This window comes from Chamaea fasciata, unplaced genomic scaffold (genome assembly GCF_029207755.1).
Source record: "Chamaea fasciata isolate MVZ Bird 193981 ecotype frontalis unplaced genomic scaffold, bChaFas1.0.hap1 SCAF_16, whole genome shotgun sequence".
NCBI classification, from domain to species: domain Eukaryota; kingdom Metazoa; phylum Chordata; class Aves; order Passeriformes; family Sylviidae; genus Chamaea; species Chamaea fasciata.
The window spans coordinates 14,753,574-14,771,259 of record NW_027094101.1 but is presented as its reverse complement, the minus strand read 5'-3'; the positions used below and the strand labels follow the sequence as shown (position 1 = coordinate 14,771,259).

At 54.7% G+C, this 17,686-nt stretch overlaps 1 protein-coding gene across 6 annotated transcripts in view; it reads right to left on the bottom strand.

Annotated features, from left to right (window-relative positions):
- Window positions 1-2,242: 2,242 nt before the first annotated feature.
- RAB11FIP3 (RAB11 family interacting protein 3) overlaps window positions 2,243-17,686 on the bottom strand; it is a 73,860-nt gene continuing 58,416 nt past the window's right edge. For all 6 annotated transcript variants that reach the window (XM_066198081.1, XM_066198083.1, XM_066198087.1 and 3 more), the window contains 9 exons: window positions 15,836-15,871; window positions 13,267-13,360; window positions 11,738-11,841; window positions 9,493-9,633; window positions 8,588-8,669; window positions 6,798-6,935; window positions 5,777-5,932; window positions 5,271-5,411; window positions 2,243-4,559 (listed from right to left, as the gene is read on the bottom strand). In XM_066198081.1, the coding sequence (XP_066054178.1) occupies window positions 4,446-4,559; window positions 5,271-5,411; window positions 5,777-5,932; window positions 6,798-6,935; window positions 8,588-8,669; window positions 9,493-9,633; window positions 11,738-11,841; window positions 13,267-13,360; window positions 15,836-15,871 (1,006 nt within the window). In that variant the 3' untranslated portion in view covers window positions 2,243-4,445. The remainder of the gene's footprint in view (window positions 4,560-5,270; window positions 5,412-5,776; window positions 5,933-6,797; window positions 6,936-8,587; window positions 8,670-9,492; window positions 9,634-11,737; window positions 11,842-13,266; window positions 13,361-15,835; window positions 15,872-17,686) is intronic.

Genomic DNA, 17,686 nt, shown 5'->3' with positions numbered 1-17,686 from the left:
TTTTCCCAATATCCAACCTAAACGTCCCCTGGCACAGCTTGAGTCCGTTTCCCCTTGTCCTGTCCCTGTTCCCTGGGAGCAGAGCCTGACCCCCCTGGCTGTCCCCTCCTGTCAGGGAGCTGTGCAGAGCCACAGGGTCCCCCCTGAGCCCTTCCCCAGCTCTGTTCCCTCCCCTGGACACGCTCCAGCCCCTCAGTGTCCTCCTTGTCATGAGGGGCCCAGGACTGCCCCCAGAGCTGGAGGTTTGTCACACTTTGTCACAGTGCTCAGCCCCCGAGCTGGGTGGAAGGGCTGGAGTTGGGCTGGGTTGGGACCAGCTCCGGAGCCGTTTTGAAGGATGCAGAGACCTTCAGAGCTTTAGGACTTTTCTGGAGCAGTTTTGAAAAGGCTGGTGAGGTTTTAAGCCATTCTGAGCCCTTTTCAGAGGAGGTGCAAATGATCTGGAGTGCCTTGGAGCAGCTCTGATTATTTTTATGAGTTTTCAAGAAGCTTTATAATCATTTCAGGGTTGCCTATACCCCTCTGATGTTGTTCAGAGGGGGTTTAGGGTGGTTGCGAACTGTTTGAGTTTAGGGATGTTCTTAAAAGGTTTTAACCCTGTTGAGAGGCACATGAGGAAGGTCCAGAGGGGTTTCAAGGGTCTTTCGGAGGCTGTTGGGACACTTGAGGAGTTTCACAGCTGCATCGAGGAGGCTTGGAGAGCTTCAGAGCTGCCACGAGACCTTTTCCGTGATCCATTTTGAGCTATTTCGAGGAGTTTTGGAAGAGTTTAGAGGGCTTCAAGTGCTACTTCGAGACAGTTTGAGAATCTTGGTGCCTTTCAGGGCTGGTTGGAGCTGTTTGAGCAGTTCAAGTGGTTCAGGAACGGCCAGAGCTCTGTCCTTCCAGAGCCTGAGCTGCTCAAAGGTGATTTACAGCTCCTTAGAGCAACCCAGCAGCACAGAAACACCCCCAGAGCTCTTTACTCACCTCATTTCTAGAGCAGCTTCGAGATTTTGGAGGTCAAGATTTCAGAGGAATTTTTAAAAGGCTCTTCCAGAGGTGTTTAGGGAAATCTTTGGTGCACTCTAGAGCTGCTTGCAGGGTGTAGAGCAGTTGGGAAAGCTACAGAGGTGATTTACAGATGCTCAGGGATGCCTTGAAGGTGCTCAGAGATGTTTGAGGGCAGCTCAGGGGTGGTTTAGGGCAGCTCCAGGATGTTTGAGAGGTGCTCAGGGATGCTTAGGACATCTCAGGCAGAGTTTAGAGCAGCTCAGGGACATGTTAAGGGCAGCACAGGAACGTTTCTAGAGCAGTTCAGGGGCATTTTAGAGCATGTCAGGGATGTTTTGGAGGAGCTCTGGGATGGCTTTGGGCAGCTTTGGGACGTTTTATGCAGCTCAGGGATGTTTTAGAGCACATCAGGGACATTTTGGACCATGTCAGGGATGTTTCGGAGCAGCTCTGGGGATGTTTTGGAGCCTCAGTGCTGCTGTGAGCGGTGTGGAGCAGTTTGAAGCAATCTGGGGGGTTCCAGAGTACTCAGGGTGTGTCAGAGCATTTCCCCAGCTCTGCTGCAGCTCCAGGGCTGCTCGGAGCAGTTCAGAGAACAGGCTGGAGCCATCCGGAGGCACGGCGGGAGCTGGGAGGGGATTTTGCACGTTCAGGCCCTTTGGGGCGGCTTAAAGGGGTGGGGAGGGGTGGAGGAGGCTTAGAGGGGTGGGGAGCAGCTTAGCAGGGAGGTGAGGGCGTTTAAGGGATTTTTGGAGCAGTTCAGAACAGCCGAGTGCTCCGAGGGAGTTCTCCCGGTGCAGAGGGAAGAGAAAGCTCCATGTTCCTGCCTGGAGCAGACCCACGAGTCCCTGTCCCAGCCTGCCCCAGCCCTGGGCAGCAGGATCAGCTCCGAGGGTCCCTCACCCCACCCGCATCCTCCAGGAAGGTGAAGAGGGAATTCCCCCATTCCCTCCCACACAGCTTGGCTGGCTGGGGAGATTTTGGCTCCCTCCGACCTTGATCCCTCTGGAATCAGCAGGATCCAGCCTCCCTCATCCTCATCTTCATCCTCCCCAAATCTGGGCATTCCAGCTGGGTCCAGCCTCTCTCATCCTCATCCTCCCAAAATCAGGGCTATCCTTGGGGCAGGAGCATTTGGACTCGATCCAGCCCCACTGGAGATCCAGCACTTGGAGCTTTGGGATGCTCCAATCCAGCACTCAGATAATCAGGATGCTCCAATCCACCTCCGTGGAAAAAAAGAAGTCTCTGGGCAGGAATAGTAACAGCTTTTAATCCGACAAGAATTGATACATCAGTTAAGACAATACCGTTTTTGCCTCTTTTTTGGGGGACTTCCTTCACATACCGGTCGGGAAAGAGGAACATTTTCAGGATGTAGAGTTTTTGTTTTGTTGTAGTTTTTCTCTCTCCATAGGGACTTTAAAGCATGGTGAATGTGCAAGTCAGTGCTTTTTGTTTGCTTAAAACTTTTTTTTTTTTTCCCCGGTGCTTATTTACAGTTACAGTACCTCTGTGAGAGCGACAGGAAAAAACAAATGATTGTTTGAGACCTGGGGATCCGGGATCCCAAGTCGAGAAAGGCAGATCTCCAATATTTATATATTTATACATATATATATATATATGCTTTTGTGTATACACAGATACATTTCTCTCTTCTTTTAAAGTATTAAAAAAATGGATCAACCTTCATTCTATAAAAATACCTACTCTACAAGATAGAAAAATTTTCCCTCTCCAAGTATACACTGATTTACACCCAAAGCTTCTCTGGAAATGTACATTACGTGGCTTCTTCCCGCGGCCTCGGGGCAGGGAGGGAGGCAGGGAGGGCTGGGTGCAGGGGAGGGCTGGAGGTGCAGGAGCTGCCCCGGGCTTTGGGGTTCACCCCGACCCCGCTGCCCCGCAGGGGCTCTGGGGGATGAGCACCCAGAGGTGGCCGTGGCTCGGCCGGGTCCCCCAGGATAAGGCGGTGACAGCGGCCACGTGTCCCCCAGGCAGCGACACCCCGAGGGCTGGAAGGGGCTTGGGGAGGAGCAGGCACCCCCCCGGGATTGCTGTGGCTTCTGCTTCCAGGCCGTTCTGGCATTCCCAAAACCTGCCAAGCAGGAAGAGGAACCGCTGGCTGGAGCCAAGCCCTGGGATTCCGCTGGCTGTCTCCTCCCGGGAGCCCAGGGGAGCAGAGCGGCCACTCCCGGGGTCACGCTGCGCCACGGCCGCTTGTGCCAGCAAGCCCGGAGCCGTCTGATGTAAACATGGCTTTTGTTTCCCAGGGAGCTGCCGCGGTGCTCCCCGGCTCCTCTCCCCACCGAGATTCCAGCCTGGGCCAGGGCCAGGGATGAGGAATAAGCGCGGCTCCTCCAGCCCCCGCCCCAGCCCAGGGACCAGAGGGGAAAGGCAGCCGGAGCAGGCTCTCCCTCCAGGGCTGCAGCTATCACCAGCAGAGCCCTGCTCCGGCTGGGAATGGCACAGGCCAATGTCCCCAGGCCAGGGACTTGGGGAGGTGAGGTGGGGAGCTCGGGCCTCTCCGCTGCAGCTCCCAAAGTGCTGCGTGTCCCACGCCGGGACGAGGAGAGGTGGCCAGGACCCGCCTCCAGTGCGGGGTGAGGAGCTGCAGCCTTGCCCCGGTGCTGGACAGAGCCCACGTGTTTGTCCCCAGCTGGGGACGAGTGACAGCTTCCCCCGGAGCCACCTCAGCGGCACAGCCCGGCAGGAGGAGGAGGGAGGAGAAGGGAGCGGAGCCGGGATGCCGAGACGTGCCGACAGTACTGAGCCACAGACAGCAAAAATAAATAAGGAGGCAGGTGACCAAGTGTGCTCATACCCTGTCCCCAACAGCCCCGGGCTGCCCATGCAGCCACTGAGGGCTCTGCCGGCCCCAGCAGGAGCACGGGGCAAGGATGGGCTGAGCCAGCTGGATGAGGACATTTGCATTAAGTTAATTAAAAAAAAAAACAGAAAACAAAAACCCTAAAACAAAACCAAACCCCAAGCCTGTGCGAGTCCAGGACGCACTTCCCTTGTTCCCAGCTCTGCCCAGTGAGTGTGTCAGGGACACTTTGGCACAGCAGACGCTGGGGCTGGGCAGGGCAGCAGGGGAAAGTCAGCGCTGTTGTTTCCATCTCCACGACGATCTCCCGCGGTTCGGAGCATCCCTGGGAGGGGCCCGGTGCCTGTGGGGACAGTCCCCAGCGCCACAGGCACTTCCTGCAGTGTCCCCTTGCTGAGCCCCTTCTCCAGGTTCCCTTTCACCCCTCTGCAGCCAGAAGGGCTTCAAAATAACGCAGTCAGAACAAAGCCTGGCTGCTGGTTCTCCTTTTCCCTGGTCCGTGGCTCAGTCACCCCCCGACCTGAGGCTTCCTTCTGCCTTCATCAAGTGCAAAGACGTTTGGAGTCCCTCTTCATCCTCTCAGAGCACCAAATCCACCCGACAAGCGCAGCTGCTGCCGTTACTTGACTTCCAGGATGGAGGGGTTGGTCTCCATGATGGCCACGATGATCCTGTCGATGTAATCCTGCAGGCGGAAGTTGATCTCCTCCTGCTTCTGGATTGCTTCCATGAGCTGCAGCACAGGGAGGAAAGGGAAGGGGAGGTCATTGCCTGGCACTGCTGAGGGCTTCCCGTGGCTCTCTGCATCCATGAGTGTCTCCATGGCTCTTCACTCTGCACTGGGATACTCCTGACCCTGTTCAAGTGGCCAGGGAAAACTGGTTCTGCTCACTCCTGTCCTCCCTCAAGCTCTCAGCCTGGTGGGGCCCTGGGGAGAGCAGGGAGCATCACATCTCCACTGGATCCCCAAAATATCCAGCTGTATTTCCCCACTTCCTGATTTAATTCCAGTGCTCGTGCAGGCTCAGCCACCCGTGGTTGGTGTTCAGGGAGAACGTGTGCTGGAGGAGCTGGGACGTCCAGGGGGAATGTCCTGGCTCTCAGGGGTTTAAAGACAGCTCCAGACAGATGGACACAGCCCGTGGTGGCTGCTCTGTCCTGGAAGCGGAAGGCTGTCCCAGGGCAGGCAAAGCAGAGCTGCCAGAATCAGCAAATGGGCAGGGAGCAGCTTCCCTGGTCCCAGGAGGGAGGGGCTAGCAGGCAGGGTAAGTCCTGAGAGCTCTGCAGATGATTGTGTGGGGATTTCTTTGCTCTTGCCAGCTTCCAGGGGAATTTTGGCCACAGGCAGGGCCACAGACAGGGCACATCAACTCCTCCCAGGCCACCCCAGGTGGAGGCACCCAGGAAGGAGCAGTCTGAGCCAGCAGCTCCTCACGGCACGTACCTCATCTCTGGAGACAGAGCTGATCTCTGCTGCCAGGGACTCGGAGAAGGAGGCTGAGAACAGGTTCTTGGCTCCCTGGATGCTCAGGTTGATGATCTGCCCGTTCAGTTCATCATTCTGCTCCTTCAGGTTCCTGTTATCCTGTTCACACACACAAACCACATGCTGCTGGAGCACCTTGTACTCAGAGCTGATCCCTCCTGGCAAAGGCAGACAGGGGCTTTCATCCTAACACAGCTCACACAGAGCAGGGAACAGCACATGGGCTGCTGCCTCCATCTCAGGAGAACCTCTGGAGGCATGAGATACACTGGGAAGATCCAGGGGACACAGCAGAGAGGAGGGCTCCTGCTGTCGCTGAGAAAGCACCAACCTCCCTCTCCCAGGACAGCGAGACAGCACTGAGCTCCTGGATCCACCCCATCCCTTGGGAGAGAGCCCCTGGAACCTGCTGGTCCTCCCATGGCATCAGGGAATCATTTCCATGCCAGCCCAGCCCTCCTTACCTGTTTGAGCTGCTTGATCTCCTGCTCCAGCTCCGTCTCCCGTGTCCTGCTGTTGTACTCCTGCAGCCCCATGCTGCTGCTGCGGCCCCTGCGCTGCTCCGCCTCCAGCTTGAAGAGCTGCAGGTGCTCCAGCTGCTTCCTGAGGTCCTCGATGAGCTGCAGGGCAAGGCAAGGGGACAGCTGAGTGCCACAGGCCCTGGAGATCCAGCGGCACCCTCTGGATGTGGCTGCTGTGGGAGCAGCTCCAGGGATTGCTGCAGCAGGATTGTTGGCCAGAGCAGTGGCTGCCCTGTCCCTGGGAGTGTCCAAGGCCAGGCTGTTTGGAGCTTGGAGCAATCTGGGACAGAGGAAGGTGTCCCTGCCCATGGCAGGGGGTGGGATGGGATGGGCTTTGAGGTCCCTCCCAACCCAAACCACGACATGACTGAATTCCTTTCTGGGGGGCACTTGGTTTCCTCTTCCTTCCTCACACCCCCAGCAAGCAGGAGATGGGGAGCTACTAAAACACACGAGCTACTGAAACACATGAGGTCCCTGGAAGGACCTTATTGGAGGGCCAAAGATGCTGGGTTTGGGTCTGCAGCAGCACAGGCCCCCAGCAACGTGGGTCCTTCCCAGAGGGTTGGATTCCCTCCTCACCCCAGAGCCCTCAGTGACACCACAGTGAAAACTAACTCCACTTGGGGCCCAAAGCTGCCACCAGAGCTGGAATCACCAGGCACAGATGATGGGAGGACTGGGAGGGTGTGATCCTGCTCCCAAGCACTCAACTCTCAGCCCCCTCTGCTCCTGCCTCGTGGCTCCATGTGCCTCTGCCACTGCTCCTTCCAGGCAGGAAGGGGCCAGGCTGCCACCACAGCCCCCTTTGCAGGGACAATGCTGGATGGATTTCAGAGCAGCAGAAGTGACTGAGGTGCTGCAGCTCAGCTGCTGAACCCCCTTCCTCTGCCCAGGCAGCACCCACTGCTCCAGATCCCCCCACTTTGGGGATGGGGCTGTGGCAGGCCCAGGCTCCACTCACCTCCTGCGTTGACTCCTTCTCCTTCTGGAACTGGTGCCTCTCCTGACTCAGCTTGTCCCCCATCTTCCTCTTTTTCTCCTGCTCCTCTGTGAGCTGCACAGTGAGGTCCTCGATCTCATCCAGCAGCTTCTGCTTCTCCTGCAAGGACACGAGCAGCCCCAGTGAGGGGCCCGGCCTGGCTCCACAGGGAATTCTCCTCTCCTGACACACCAGGAGGCTCTGCATGCTGGGACCTCATCTGCTCAGGGCCCCAGGGCCTGGGGCTTTGGCAGCACTGAGGGATGGCTCCAGAGTGAATCCACATGAATATCCACACTTGTGCTGCTTTCTGGGAAGCACGATGCTGGCGTGGGATGGGCTGGGGCCAGCACGGGGGCTCCAGGCCAAGCAGAGACATTAAATCATAAGGCTCCTTATATCTGCATTTCAGAAAAGTCCTGAATCGGAGATCTTTACCTCCCTCTTGGTTTCAGATATGAAAGGTTTTAACTGAGGGCTGATCCAAGAAGGAACAGAGCAGTTCAAGCTGGGACGGAAAACACACAGCCCAGCTCTGTTCCCTTCTCCTCCCCAAAGCCTTGGCTGAATGTTTGGGATGCAGGTGAAGAGGCCAAGAGCCCCTAGAGCAGCACCTTCTGCCTGTGACCAGCTCACCCCCTCCCCGGGCCCACAGCTTCCAGTTCCACAGGGAAGGTTTTGGTTTCAGAACTCCAGCAATGGCCCAAGATCCCCTGCAGTGCTGCAGGATGGATGGATGGATGATGGATGGCCTGTGGCACGCAAGGCTGAGGAGCAGCTCCATGGGAAGCTCCAGATGCTGGCTCAGGGGTGTGCTGCTCCACGGAGCAGTGCCAGATGCATCACACCAGCAGGAAAGGCAACACTGACAACAAAATCCTGATTTTTGGGCACTGGACAGGAGAGCAGCTCATCAGCCAGGCTTCTCCTGGGCAGGGAGGGGCAGTGACTGCACCTCTTGCTCCTCCTTCATCCCATTCACTGTGGAGGAGAACGGCTCTGCATGGATCAAAACCAACTTCCCATGGCTGAAACACACCACAGCAGGGAATTCACCCTCAGAACCACGGGGGTTTTCCTGCCCCCAGCCTGAGCTGTGCTCACAAGGTCCTGGCAGATGAAGATCACATCAGGCGGGATCACAATCCTCTCCCATGGGATTAAACATGGATAAAATGCCTCAGGCCCTTCAGCTGGGTGAGGAGGTTTGATTTCAGTTCAGTTTTAACCTTAACTCTTGCCCCAAGCTTGGCAAAGACAAAATGCAGCCCCTGTTCCAGGTGTCCCACCTGTAACCCACAATGTCCCTGAAGATGAGGCCCTTGCCCATCCCAAGGGGCCTGGGGAAGCCCCCAGCCCTGCAGGGCCTTGGATCCTGGGCAGGGTGACAGCGAGAGGGGCTGGGGGTGACACGGATCTTTGAAAACTCAATTGACAAATCCCAGGACGTGGAGATGGAGCATCCCTGCTCCTCCTCCTCCCCTGCACTGGACTGGCCACAGGGATGGGGACGAGCTTCCACAAGAGGGCACGAGTCCCCTCCCGAGCAGCCACTGCCACAGAGAGATGGAGCAGGGGTTTATTCCCAGCTTCCATGCTGAACAGTGGGAAACTGCAAGGGTAACTGTGTGGGATGGTGCTGTCCAAAGTGGGGTCTGCAGCCACTGGAAAGTGGAAGCAAATGGTTTGTTACAATAAATGGATCCCGTGTTCATGGAAATTCATCCCAAAGCCAGAATTTCATCCCAAAACCAGGCACCACCTGGCCTCACCTCCTCAAGCCTCTCAATGTTGGCTCTCAGGCAGGGGACACAGGACCTCAGCTCGCTGTTCTCATCATCCAGCTGCTGCAGCCTGCAAAGGGAATGGGGGTGAGACTCAACCCAGCATCCCATGTGGGGGAAAAAACATCCTCAGGAATATTAAATCAAAGGGAAGCCAGCAGGGGTTCATCTGTTCAAGGCAAACCCTGAGATATGTCTGCTGTCAGGGTACAGAGAGGGGCATCCACACAATCCTCACATCCATCAGGTCCTGTGCTATTCCTTGTTCCAAGGGATTTTCAGTCCCTGGACAAGCCTCAGCAGCAGAGACAACGGAACAGGGGGTCAGAGAGGGCTTTGGCTTTGCATTCCCAGGTAAAACCCCACTGTCTTCATCTTCCATGGACTGCGAGGGATGAACAACAGCAAAACATTCTGGGAAAGGTGGAAAAACCCTGTCAAATAACTGACGCCTCTCCCACCTCTTCCTTTGGAATCCAACAGGCAGCATGAAGCACCCTGGCTGGGACACTCTGCTTCTTTGGAGGATTCTTCTTTCCCAGGTATTTGTCTGTTTCCATCAAGGTGGAAAACATCTGGGCATTAAAAGTACTCCAAGGGGTCATTTATGGGAAGAGGCATTAATAAATCCCCTCTTCATCCCCACACTGCAGGGCAGGCACATGGATAAAGGATGGGAGCTAAACTTAAAATGCATCAGAGCAGCTCAAATAAAGAATCCAAGATGAGGTCTGTGGGCCAAAGGTGGAAACAACCCAAAGCTCAGGGTTTGTGGTGACTTCAGTCACACCTTGAACCAGTTAAACCCCCTGCCTGGCTCCCTCTGTCCCCTCAAGGCTGTTTGTGCACAGATTCTGGGGTCGCTGCAGGAGAGCTGCCCCTCCCAGCCCCACCTGGCCTGCAGGTTCTCGATCTCAATGCTCTTCTCCCTCTCCATTTTGCTGAGCAGCTCCCTCTGCTTCTTGATCTCCTCCAGCAGGGTCTGGTCAGCCCTCAGCTCCTGCTCCTTCAGCTGCTCCTCGAGCGCGTTTGCCCTGCAGAGACAAGAAAGAGGGGATTAAACTTTCCTCAGGCCCACTGGAGCAGGCTGCCATCCCAAGGGAGGGGCCAGATTCTCTTCCCAGTCCCTTTCCCACCCCTCAGGTGAGCTGGGAGAAGCAGATGGTAAAATAGAACAAGCTTCCAGGGAAAATACACCAATCACCATCTCAAACAGCTTCCCTGCATCCCAGCAGATGCAGCGGGAGAAGCAGCACCTTTCCATCCAACGTTTCCTAAGTCAGGTGCCTTAAGGAACACAAGCATGTTATTCAATTTCCAGCCTGGGAAAGAAGTTCATTTTTCATTATTTTCAAATGTCTTCTATGCATTAGAATTATTTCCAAGTGCAGCCACACACATACGCATATCTTAATGGGAATCTAAGAGTCACTGAGGTTGGAAAAGACCTTTAAGAACATCTAATCCAAACGTAAATCCCAGGGCTGTGGTTCCCCCTGCAGTAGTCATGGCAGAGAAATCCTCCTTCGGCTGTTTCCAGCATGAAGTGGTCTCATTGCTCCAAGAAAAGGCAACAGCCTCAATCCTGTTTCTTTTCACTCTTCTGTGATCCCAACAAAAAAAGAGAAGCAAAAAAAAAAAAAAAAAAAAAAAAAAAAAAGGGGATCTGCAGGTCACCTTTCCCTGTGTGTCAGCAGAACTGCAGATCACAGAGTTCCACGGTGGTTTGGGCTGGGAGGGACCATAAGGCTCATCCCATTCCACCCCCTGCCATGGGCAGGGACAACTTTCACTATCCCAGGCTGCTCCAAGCCCCTGGTCTTGGACACTTCCAGGGATCCAGGGGCAGCCACAGCTTCTCTGGGCACCCTGTGCCAGGGCTTCCCCACTCTCCCAGGGAACAATTCCTTCCCAATATCCCATCCATCCCTGCCCTCTGGCAGTGGGAAGCCATTCCCTGTGTCCTGTCCCTCCATTCCTTGTCCCTCTCCAGCTCTCCTGGAGCCCCTTTAGGCCCTGGCAGGGGCTCTGAGCTCTCCCTGGAGCTTTCTCTTCTCCAGGTGAACACCCCCAGCTCTCCCAGCCTGGCTCCACTATCCCAGGTTGCTCCAAGCCCTGTCCAAGCTGGCCATGAGCACTTCCAGAGATGGAAGCGGGAAGCTGGAATTTATGCAATGGCTGTTCCCAGAGGAAGGCTTTTCCTAGCTGATCCCACTCCTCCCCAGCACAGAGCTCACCCAGAGCCAGCGGACACTTCCAGGCCAAGCTGCTGAAGTGAAAACATTTCCCCTGCTCCCAAGTTTATCAGGGCTTAGGGAAACCTTTGTTTGAGTGGCTCAGCTCCTTGATGTGACTGTTACTTAACAGAATTACAGCCCTATAGATAAACTCTGCTGGGTTTATCTGCCCAGGGTAAGGATATGCTGGGAGAGAAGAGCCTGGCAGATTAGCACACACAGGGATTATGTCATGTGGGATCCAAAGGGCTGCACCCTGGCCAGGATCTGGCAGGACACAAGCCTTGGAGCTCCAGAGACCATTTGGAAGGGGCATATGGGGCAGGAAAATACAGTAAATATAAATACAAATACAAATATATATATATATATATATATAAAAGCCAAGACCCAGAGTTTCAGAGATCTTTTGGGAGGGACACATGGAGCAGGGAAGCACATTAAAAAAAAAAATATAATGAAACATCCTGAGTGGGAAGGGAGCCACAAGGATCATTGATTCCAGCTCCTGGCCCTGCACAGACTCCCCAGCAATCCCACCCTGGCCATCCCTGGGGGTCCTGTCCAAACACTCCTGGAGCTCTGGCAGCCTCGGGGCTGTGCCCATTCCCTGGGGAGCCTGGGCAGTGCCTGAACCCTCTGGGGGAAGAACCTTTCCCCGCTGTCCAGCCTGACCCTCCCTGACACAGCTCCAGCAACTAAAAGCCATTCGTAAAAATAACCAAAAGCCAAGTCCTGGAGCTCCAGAGAACGCAGGCACATAAAATATAAAATCTCCATGTCACTGTGTCCTGTTCTCAGCTGGGATGGAGTCAATATCCCTGGAAAGGGCTGTGGTTTGGATTTGGGAAGGGAGCTGGAGCACGTGGAGGGGGAAAGGCTCCCCAGGTGAGGCTCTTACCTGTGCACCAGCTGCAGGTTCTCCTGCCGGAGGCGGCTGTGCTGCTCCCCGTTGGCAGCCGTGTCCTTCTCCAGCTCCGTCACCCGCTTCTCCAGGAACACCACCTGCCAGCAGGGACATGGATCAGCCCCTGGGCATCCCCAAAGCCAGAGCAGCCCCCACAACACCCCTAAACAAGCAGGGTTCCCAGTGGAATTGGGCAGTCGTGCCTTGATTTAAAACATCTCTTTAAAACATCCTTTTGACCCCGGTTTCCCAGGTTTGGCTCCCATGTACCAGTTCGGGGTCAAACACTTCACTCTTTCCTTTCCTTGACCCCTTCCTGATGACATCCTAAAAGAAGTCTAGAGGTGGATCTCCAGAGCTCCATGGATAACTCTCCACTGCCCGGAACAGGATGGAAACCCTGGATTTACAGATGGAAGGATCAATGCCAGCTGGAGGGGAAGGAGCAGAGGTGAGGATTTTCTCCCCATACCTGTACAGGGTTTATTCCAGCTGTATTTGCATTTTAATCATTCAAATTCCATATAAAACAATCCTGGGGGAGAAGAAATGAGGAGCATGTCTGGAAAAGCCAAACCCTGGCTCTGGGAGAAGGGTAGGAGACATGGGAGTATTCAAGAGGCCATGCAGACACACAAGGCCTTTCCCAGCAGTGCCTTTTCCATCAAAGGCTTCCCAAGTCAAATGCCTTAAGGAACTCAACTATTTCATTCAACTTTCCAGCCTTGGAAAAATGTTGATTTTTGTTTAGTTTTAAAGGTCTTCCCTGCACTATAATTGTTTCCAAGTGCAGCCACACACATACACATTTTTCTTTCACACACAGCTCCTCAGGACATTCATATTCCAGAGCTATAAAGCCATTTCCAAGGAGTTTCAGGACTTCAGTAGACATCTACACAATCTTAGGTTCTTTCCCATAACTTCTTCTCGCTGTTTTTTTAACTAGGGACACTCAAACAAAATCTTTCCTGTGCTCCCATCTTATCCTACAACTCTTTTCTCGTAACACCCCAGGAAAACCCATCAGCACCAGCACAAAATCTGCTCTACCCTGACAGCACGAGCAGAGTGTGCCAAGGAGAGGAAGTTTCTGTTTCACATTGGGTGAGTTGCCGCAGAAAAGCAGAACCTGAGAACATCTCCTTGTGTGAAGGAGAAGTGAAAATGCTGCCTGTGAACAGCCCATTCCTTCCCTCCCAGCACTCTGGGGGAAGCCACTGCCCCCGGAGAAGGATCCAGTGTCACCTCCCGACCCTGCACGGCACCTGGAGTGCTCTCCTCCTTCCTTCCCGTGTCCCATCTGCACCCGTCTACCCACAGAGAGGAGCTTCAGCCTGATCCTGCCTGGGGACATTGGAGCACTGCAAGGCACTGAATCCTGCAGGGTAACACAGCGCCGCTCCCACCTTATCCTGGAATTCTTTCCTCTCAACGCCTCAGAAAAACTCAGCGGCACCAGCGCAAAACCAGCTCGATCCTGGTGGCACAGGCCGAGGAAGAAGGGAAGGAGGAGCCCTCACCTTGTCTGTGATGTCCTCATCCGTGCACTCCAGGTTCTCCCGGTAGGATTCCTCCATCACCCCCACGGCCAAAGAGCTCGTCTGGTGCAGCTGCCTGAAACAGAAACAAACCACCCCGACCCACAGCAGCACCGGCATCAGCGCCAGCACCGGGACCATGGCGACACCAGGTGACGAACGCCGGCCCGGCCGCCACCTCCCGCCCTCCACGGCCTCTGCCAAAGGGATTTATCAGCCCTGCTCCTGGGAATGCTGGATGTCCCCGGCACAGCAGCCGTGCCCCCTCACCACGGAGTTGTCCCAGGAAATCCAGCCAGCCCCTGGAGCGCCTGCACGGCAGACGTGGACACGCTCCTGGGACTTCACACCGGGATCATTGCTCTTGCTCTTTGGAATGGGGAGAGATAAGAGCTCCCTCTTCCCACTTTCTTTCTTTAGCATGGTCCCAAGGCCGTGGGTTATCCAGCAAAGGCCAGAGTGCTCCCAGTCACCACTGGGAGTGGGAGTAAAGCTGGGAAGAAGTGGGGGTGTAAGGGGTGGGAGGGGGCAAACCCCCCCGAGGCTGCTGTGACCCCCCCAGCCCAGGGTGAGCTAATCATTAACGAGGCCTCATAACAGCGGTGTCCCCAGCTTTGTGACAAGCTAAAGGACACCCTGGGGAGGGGCTGGCTGGGGCTTCACCCTTGGTGAGGCTGCAGATCTGCTCTGGAGAGGGGGTGTGTTCCAGCCCTGGGACCCCAGGCAGGAGGAGAACACTGCTCCCCTGCTCTGAGCAGGGGATGGATGACAAAACCATGAAGGACTCTTTAAACCTCAGTTTTTCTTAGGAATTTGTACCATTGGCTCTCAAATTCCTCCCACTACACAGTGTGTTCATGCCAGGACTCACTAAGCACAACTGGCATTTACCAAGAGACCACAGGCTGATTTTGCATCCTCACACTCGGTTTATATTTAGATTTTAAAGTCTCAGGCACATTTGTCATTTAAATCGTGCCAAGCACAACAGGGCTTAAGCAGCTGAGATTTCTTGGCATGAGCAGAACCCAGATAACAAAAATGAAGAAAGAGCCCTTACCAAAACAAAATCAATTTTCTAAAAGCAAATGCTTTGGAATTATTCAATAATTACAGTATCTGCAACAAAGGATTTGCTTTGGGCTGAGCTTAAGGATCTGGCTCGGCAAAACCCTGTTATCTGCTTCCTTATCACAAACCAAACCTGACTGCTTTTCAATTAAGTAATATTTACCCAAGCCCACACATCTCTGCCTCAGAAAAGCAAAGGGCCAGGAGGGCTCAATCCCCCATAAAACAGGGTATCTTCATTCCCAAAATTTAACTCAAATCCTCCCCAAATTATCTGTGCCAGGCACGGGACAAAAACGAGTCCTAAAACAGGAAGCCTGGGGACAGGCTGCTCCCCTCAGCCCTCCTTCCTGCCAGTGTTTTTAACAAAGCTCGAGAAAGTAAGATGAGTGGAAGTAGGAAATGTAATATCAAGGATCTGCTTCCTTTCCAGGAGGGGGAACTGTGCCAGGGGAGATTGCTGAGTGCAGGAAAAATGGAGAAGGGAAAGGTGTGAGAGCACAGTGGGAGGAAGAGGTACAGGGAAGCTGCTTGGGTCAGCACAGGGAGCAGAGTGAGTGTCAGGAACAGGAACATTCCCAAACTGAGCTGCCTGTTCCTCCACAGTGTCCCTGTCCTGCTGGGAAACCAGCAAGGAGAAATCCAACAAGCGCAGAGGGAAATCTCCCTCCTGAGGGTGGCAGAGGCAGAACAGTAGAGGTAAGACTGACTCAGTTTATCCTTAATATCATGACAGCATGGGAACAGGAGGGATGGGGGAGCTGGGAGAGGAAAAGTGAGCCCGGATATATCCAATATATCTAATATCCCTGTGCAGTCAGGGATCACAATGCCCATGTGGAAAAGGTGACTGACATTCCATGAAGTGGTCATGCAGGACAGAAGCAGCACAGCATTAAACCTGGGCTTAAACCAGGGCTAAACCAGGGTTAAACCACCCAACCAGAGTTACCTGCAGCCCGCCCAGGTGCCCCGGAGCTCCTGGCTGAGCAGGGGGAGCTGCTCCCACACAGCCAAGTGCTGAGGGTGACACGGAGTGAAGTAAAACAGGACCAAGAGCTGTCTAAAGCAGCTGGAATTTTTGGGGTGCTGGAGAATCCCTCCAGGTGGGGGTACTGACTGCTCTGGTCCTGTAGAACTCTACAGACATGGTGGTACTGGGAGGGGACATCCCAGAGGGATATTTCCTTCTAGAGACTCCTTCCCTCCTCCATGTGCCCCCTGCTATGGCACTGGCAGGACAGAGCGTGAGAAAAAGCCCCCCTAATTTGTCCTGGAAGGAATTTAGGTTGCCAGCAGCCTGCAGCTGTGTGGACGAGTGAGCAACCCCCATTCCAGAAAAAATATACCGGAATCAAACCCACTTTTCCCCAGAACTATGGAATATATCCAGAACTCTCCAAGCTTATTTTGAGTTTTCCTTCCACGGAGCCGGCAGCTCGCATGGATCAAGCAAACAATGACAGGAGTATGAGCTTACCTTGCCACCTTCTTGCTGGAGAGTCTTTTATTTGGGCTGCAAAATGAAGAAAAAACAGGAAAGAGTTAGAAAAGCTGACAGTGGAGAGCCAGGGAAACAGGAAACTGCATGGACTCCGGGGCACATCCTTTGCTCGGGCAGGGAGCGCCCTTGGCATGCACCCCCCAAACCCCTGGAGAGGGCAGGAGAGGGGCCACTGCCCTGTTCAACAACGAGGAATAACAAGGCACATGGAATAACGCAGGGAAGAGCTCACTGCCCCCCGCCACGCTCCGCTCTCCCGCTGATCCCTGCCTGAAAACCGATCCCCAAGGAAAGAGCTAAGAATAGCAGGGAGCCTGGGGGGGCTCCAGCTCGGTGCTGACGGCAGACTGAGCCACATGTCCTGCACCCCACGGCACCCCAGGCCTCCCCTGCCACCCCCAGAGCTCCCACGGACTGGGGAGCAATGGCACATCCCTCCTTCTGCCCTTCCCACAGCCATGATCCCACTGACCAATCCATCCTTCTGCCCTTCCACAGCCACCATCCCACTGCGGGGCTCCGGATCAGCGGGGAAGTGCTGCCTGCTCCTGCCTCAGAGGCTTTAGGAGCTGTTGGTGGTGTTCCTGTCTGGATTTTGAGCATGGCACTGTTGCAGTGGCTGGGGACAGGAACAAGCTCTCTCTACTTCTCATGGAGATCACTCCTTAGATCCATGTCTGAGCCAGCTGCCACCATACCACAGCGGTCACGGATCAGTGTCACCACAGGACGAGCAGACAAGGGCTGTGCCACCATGTCCCACCCCCAGGGGACAGGCTGCAGGCTCTCCCTGCTGAGAAAAAACAGTCTTTTCCAGAACCAGCTCCTTGCTGAGATGCTCCTTCCAGTCTTCTGGTCATGAATAGTGCTGGGGAAGTGGGCAAGGCTTGGATCTCACTCCTCATCTTCCTCCCATGCTGGTGTCACAAGATGCCACTGGGCCATGCCAAATCCTCACTCAGGAATGGCAGCAGGAACAGCTCCAATCCAAAAAGCGGCAACTGCATTCCCTGGTGCTTAGCTCAGTTTTACGAAAAAACAACGAATAAAATCATCTGGAAGTCCACTCCTGCCTGGAGCTGCAACATGAGTTCTTCGAAGGAGGGATTAAAAATAGCTTAGGACAATTTGCTTTGTAAAGCAACCCCCAAACCTGCCCGGGGGGTGTTGTCAGGGTGACAGCACTCGGGTCAAAGTGCATCCTCAAATCCCTGATCTCCAGGGAGCACAAGAGCTGCTGCTGGCTGGGCTTCAAGGCTGCTCAGCGCCCAAGGGGAGGAGGTCAGGCCCCGGCGTTTGCCAGGAATTGTAAGGAATGGCCCCGGCACTGGGAGGAAAAATATTTTCCTCTGGAAAAAGCTCCTGGGGAAGCGACGGCACCTGCAGTGTCCAAAGGCTGAGACACCAGCAAGGGCACTGGAACAAAACAGAGGCACAAACCACTTCATACCAAGCTCCTGGAGGAGGATTCTTCCCTTCTTTTCCATGCGGTGGGCTCGGGAAGCAGCACCCCAATGCTGGGAGCAAGCTCCCCGGTTTATTCCAAGGATAAAACACTACGTGCCCGCAGTTTTTACAAGTGAGCCTGCCCTGGGGTGCTTTGGGCTTCATCCCAACTGCCAGAATCCTCTGGAGGAGGTGTCTTCAGGCTTGTCCCAGATTTCGGTCCCATTCCTGCTGCTCCAGGACTTGTTCCCTGCTTGGAGGGCCTCAGGTCCGTGGCAATGCAGAGAGGAGCAGCAGGTCCTGCACGTCCCACACGCTGCACGGGACACCTCTCATCCACACCACACACAGAGAGGGCACTGCCCCTTCCACAAAGGCCCT